Source organism: Calidris pugnax, unplaced genomic scaffold (genome assembly GCF_001431845.1).
Source record: "Calidris pugnax isolate Ruff unplaced genomic scaffold, ASM143184v1 scaffold1064, whole genome shotgun sequence".
Taxonomy (NCBI): Eukaryota; Metazoa; Chordata; class Aves; order Charadriiformes; family Scolopacidae; genus Calidris; species Calidris pugnax.
The window spans coordinates 41700-46069 of NW_015091676.1; the positions used below are offsets into that span (position 1 = coordinate 41700).

Sequence of the window (4370 nt, forward strand, 5' to 3'; positions counted from 1 at the left end):
GGGGGGGGGACTCCCTATTTGTAGTTTTACCGGCCAAACGGCGCAACCGACACAGCCTGGCGGGGCCACAGCTCGCCCCCCGCTTGCCCCCCCCCTCCGTCCGCCGCAGCCGCACGATGCCCCCCAACCTGGGCAACGCCGGGCTCCTGGGGCGTCTTCTGGAGGAGAGGACCTTCTCCACCACCAGTAAGACCAGTTTCTAACTGGGAATTGGGTTTTTTTTGGGTTTTTTGGAGGGGGGGGGGTGTTTTCTATCTCCTCGCACCTCTTTTTTTGGCCCCCCCCCTCCCAAATTTCGTTAGATAACGAGCCGGGAGCGGTGAAGATCGTCTGTGGCCACCACGACTGGATCGCGGTGGCTTACGCCCAGTTCCTGGTGTGCTACAGGTAAACTGGGAGGGACTGGGAGGGACTGGGGTGGCCCCACCCCACCACCAACACCACCCCCAACTCCCCTCCTGAGTGTCTTCTTTGCTTCTTCACATCCCCCCCCCCCAGGGTGAAGGAGACCTCCGGGTGGCAGCAGGTCTTCTCCAGCCCCCGCCTGGATTGGGTGATCGAACGGGTGGCCCTCAACGCCAAGGTGCTGGGGGGGGCCTTGGGGGACCACGACAAGATGGTGGCCGTGGCCTCCTGCACCGAGATCATCCTCTGGGCCCTCCAGGCCGACGGCAACGGCAACGAGATCGGTGAGAACCCCCCTCCCCAATCCACTCCGTCCTCAAAGATCTCAGAGGTTCCTCAAGGATCTTGGAGGTTCCTTGAGGTTCTTCAAGGTTCCTCAAGGATCTTGGAGGATCTTTGAAGATCTTCAAGGTTCCTGAAGGATCTCAGAGGGTCCTGAAGGATCTCAGAGGGTCCTGAAGGATCTCAGAGGTTCCTTGAGGATCTTGGAGGTTCCTCAAGGATCTCGGAGGTTCCTCAAGGATCTTGGAGGATCCTTGAAGATCTTCAAGGTATCTGAAGGATCTCGGAGGATCCTGAAGGATCTCAGAGGCTCAAGGATCTTGGAGGATCCTTGAAGATCTTCAAGGTTCCTCAAGGATCTTGGAGGATCCTGAAGGATCTCAGAGGTTCCTTGAGGATCTTCAAGGTTCCTCAAGGATCTCAGAGAATCCTCAAGGATCTTGGAGGATCCTTGAAGATCTTCAAGGTTCCTGAAGGATCTCGGAGGATCCTGAAGGATCTCAGAGGTTCAAGGATCTCAGAGGTTCCTTGAGGATCTTCAAGGTTCCTCAAGGATCTTGGAGATTCCTCAAGGATCTTGGAGGATCCTTGAAGATTTTCAAGGTTCCCGAAGGATCTCAGAGGATCCTGAAGGATCTCAGAGGTTCAAGGATTTCAGAAGTTCCTTGAGGATCTTCAAGATTCCTCAAGGATCTCAGAGAATCCTCAAGGATCTTGGAGGATCCTTGAAGGTCTTCAAGGTTCCTGAAGCATCTCGGAGGATCCTGAAGGATCTCAGAGTTTCAAGGATCTCAGAGGTTCCTTGAAGATCTTCAAGGTTCCTCAAGGGTCTCAGAGAATCCTCAAGGATCTTGGAGGATCCTTGAGGATCTTCAAGGTTCCTGAAGGATCTCGGAGGATCCTGAAGGATCTCAGAGGTTCAAGGATCTCAGAGGTTCCTTGAGGATCTTCAGGGTTCCTCGAGGATCTTCAAGGTTCCTGAAGGATCTCGGAGGATCCTGAAGGATCTCAGAGTTTCAAGGATCTCAGAGGTTCCTTGAAGATCTTCAAGGTTCCTCAAGGGTCTCAGAGAATCCTCAAGGATCTCAGGGGATCCTTGAGGATCTTCAAGGTTCCTGAAGGATCTCGGAGGATCCTGAAGGATCTCAGAGGTTCAAGGATCTCAGAGGTTCCTTGAGGATCTTCAAGGTTCCTCGAGGATCTCAGAGAATCCTCAAGGATCTTGGAGGATCCTTGAAGGTCTTCAAGGTTCCTGAAGCATCTTGGAGGATCCTGAAGGATCTCAGAGGTTCAAGGATCTCAGAGGTTCCTTGAGGATCTTCAAGGTTCCTCAAGGATCTCAGAGGTTCCTTGAGGATCTTCAGGGTTCCTCGAGGATCTTCAAGGTTCCTGAAGGATCTCGGAGGATCCTGAAGGATCTCAGAGGTTCAAGGATCTCAGAGGTTCCTTGAGGATCTCAGAGGTTCCTCAAGGATCTTGGAGGGTCCTGAAGGATCTCGGAGGTCCCTCGAGGATGTCAGGGGATCCTTAAAGATCTTGGAGGATCCTGAAGGATCTTGGATGTTCAAGGATCTTGGAGGGTCTTGAAGGATCTCGGAGGTTCCTCGAGGATCTCAGGGGATCCTCAAGGATCTTGGAGTTTCAAGGGTCTTGGAAGTTCCTCAAGGGTCTTGGAAGTTCCTTGAGGATCTCAGGGGATCCTCAAGGATCTTGGAGGTTCAAGGATATCGGAGGTTCCTCAAAGGTCTTGGAGGTTCCTCAAAAGTCTCAGAGAATCCTGAAAGGTCTCGGAGGTTCCTCAAGGATCCTGGAGGTTCCTCAAGGATCTCAGGGGATCCTCAAGGATCTTGGAGGTTCAAGGATCTCGGGGGATCCTCAAGGATCTTGGAGGTTCAAGGATCTTGGAGGTTCCTCAAGGATCTCAGGGGATCCTCAAGGATCCTGGAGGTTCAAGGATCTCAGAGGTTCCTCAAAGGTCTTGGAGGTTCCTCAAAGGTCTCAGAGGATCCTGAAAGATCTCGGAGGTTCCTCAAGGATCCTGGAGGTTCCTGAAGGATCTGGCAGGTTCCTCGAGGGCTTCGGAGGTTCCTCAAGGACCTTCTCCTCCCCCAGGCGTCTTCCACCTCGGGGTGCCGCTGGAAGCCCTCTTCTTCGTGGGCAACCAACTCATCGCCACCAGCCACACGGGCAAAATCGGCGTCTGGAACGTCTTGGAAGTTCCTCAAGGGTCTTGGAAGTTCCTCGAGGATCTCAGGGGATCCTCAAGGATCTTGGAGGTTCAAGGATATCGGAGGTTCCTCAAAGGTCTTGGAGGTTCCTCAAAAGTCTCAGAGAATCCTGAAAGGTCTCGGAGGTTCCTCAAGGATCCTGGAGGTTCCTCAAGGATCTCAGGGGATCCTCAAGGATCTTGGAGGTTCAAGGATCTCGGAGGTTCCTCAAGGATCTCAGGGGATCCTCAAGGATCCTGGAGGTTCAAGGATCTCAGAGGTTCCTCAAAGGTCTTGGAGGTTCCTCAAAGGTCTCAGAGGATCCTGAAAGATCTCGGAGGTTCCTCAAGGATCCTGGAGGTTCCTGAAGGATCTGGCAGGTTCCTCGAGGGCTTCGGAGGTTCCTCAAGGACCTTCTCCTCCCCCAGGCGTCTTCCACCTCGGGGTGCCGCTGGAAGCCCTCTTCTTCGTGGGCAACCAACTCATCGCCACCAGCCACACGGGCAAAATCGGCGTCTGGAACGCCGTCACCAAGCACTGGCAGGTGAGACGGGGGTGGGGGGATTGTCCCCATGGATTGTCCCCACGGATTGTCCCCATGGATTGTCCCTCACGACCTCCTTCTCATCCCGAAGGATCTGGCAGGTTCCTCGAGGGCTTCGGAGGTTCCTCAAGGACCTTCTCCTCCCCCAGGCGTCTTCCACCTCGGGGTGCCGCTGGAAGCCCTCTTCTTCGTGGGCAACCAACTCATCGCCACCAGCCACACGGGCAAAATCGGCGTCTGGAACGCCGTCACCAAGCACTGGCAGGTGAGACGGGGGTGGGGGGATTGTCCCCATGGATTGTCCCCACGGATTGTCCCCATGGATTGTCCCTCACGACCTCCTTCTCATCCCTCTGGTAGATCCAAGACGTCGTCCCCATCAACAGCTACGACGCCGCCGGCACCTTCCTCCTCCTCGGTTGCAACAACGGGTCCATCTACTACGTGGGTGAGGCCCCCGGTGAAGCCCCCTCTGACCCCCCCTCCAAAGCTGGAGATGTCCCCGTTGGCCACCATGTCCCCTCACCCCATCGTGTGTGTCCCCTCCCAACTTCTAGATGTCCAGAAGTTCCCCCTACGCATGAAGGACAACGACCTCCTGGTGACCGAGCTCTACCGCGACCCCACCGAAGACGCCGTCACCGCCCTCAGCGTCTACCTCACCCCCAAAACCAGTAAGAACCCACTACCACCATCCCTCCCAGTCTACCTCACCCCCAAAACCAGTGAGAACCCACCACCACCACCCCTCCCAGTCTACCTCACCCCCAAAACCAGGAAGAACCAACCACCACCACCTTGCTTTGGTGGGGCTGGTTCTTGACCCCTCCCAGTCTACTTCACCTCCAAAACCAGTGAGAACCCACCACCACCACCTCATTTTGGGGTGATGTTTCTTCACCCCTCCCAGTCTTCCTCACCCCCACAACCAG

At 55.1% G+C, this 4370-nt stretch overlaps 1 protein-coding gene across 1 annotated transcript in view; it reads left to right on the forward strand.

Annotated features, from left to right (window-relative positions):
* SHKBP1 (SH3KBP1 binding protein 1) overlaps window positions 1-4370 on the forward strand; it is a 22898-nt gene that overhangs the window by 4362 nt on the left and 14166 nt on the right. The window contains exons 2-7 of the mRNA XM_014961966.1: window positions 25-186; window positions 303-387; window positions 499-689; window positions 3323-3438; window positions 3799-3886; window positions 3996-4112. Of these exons, the coding sequence (XP_014817452.1) occupies window positions 25-186; window positions 303-387; window positions 499-689; window positions 3323-3438; window positions 3799-3886; window positions 3996-4112 (759 nt within the window). The remainder of the gene's footprint in view (window positions 1-24; window positions 187-302; window positions 388-498; window positions 690-3322; window positions 3439-3798; window positions 3887-3995; window positions 4113-4370) is intronic.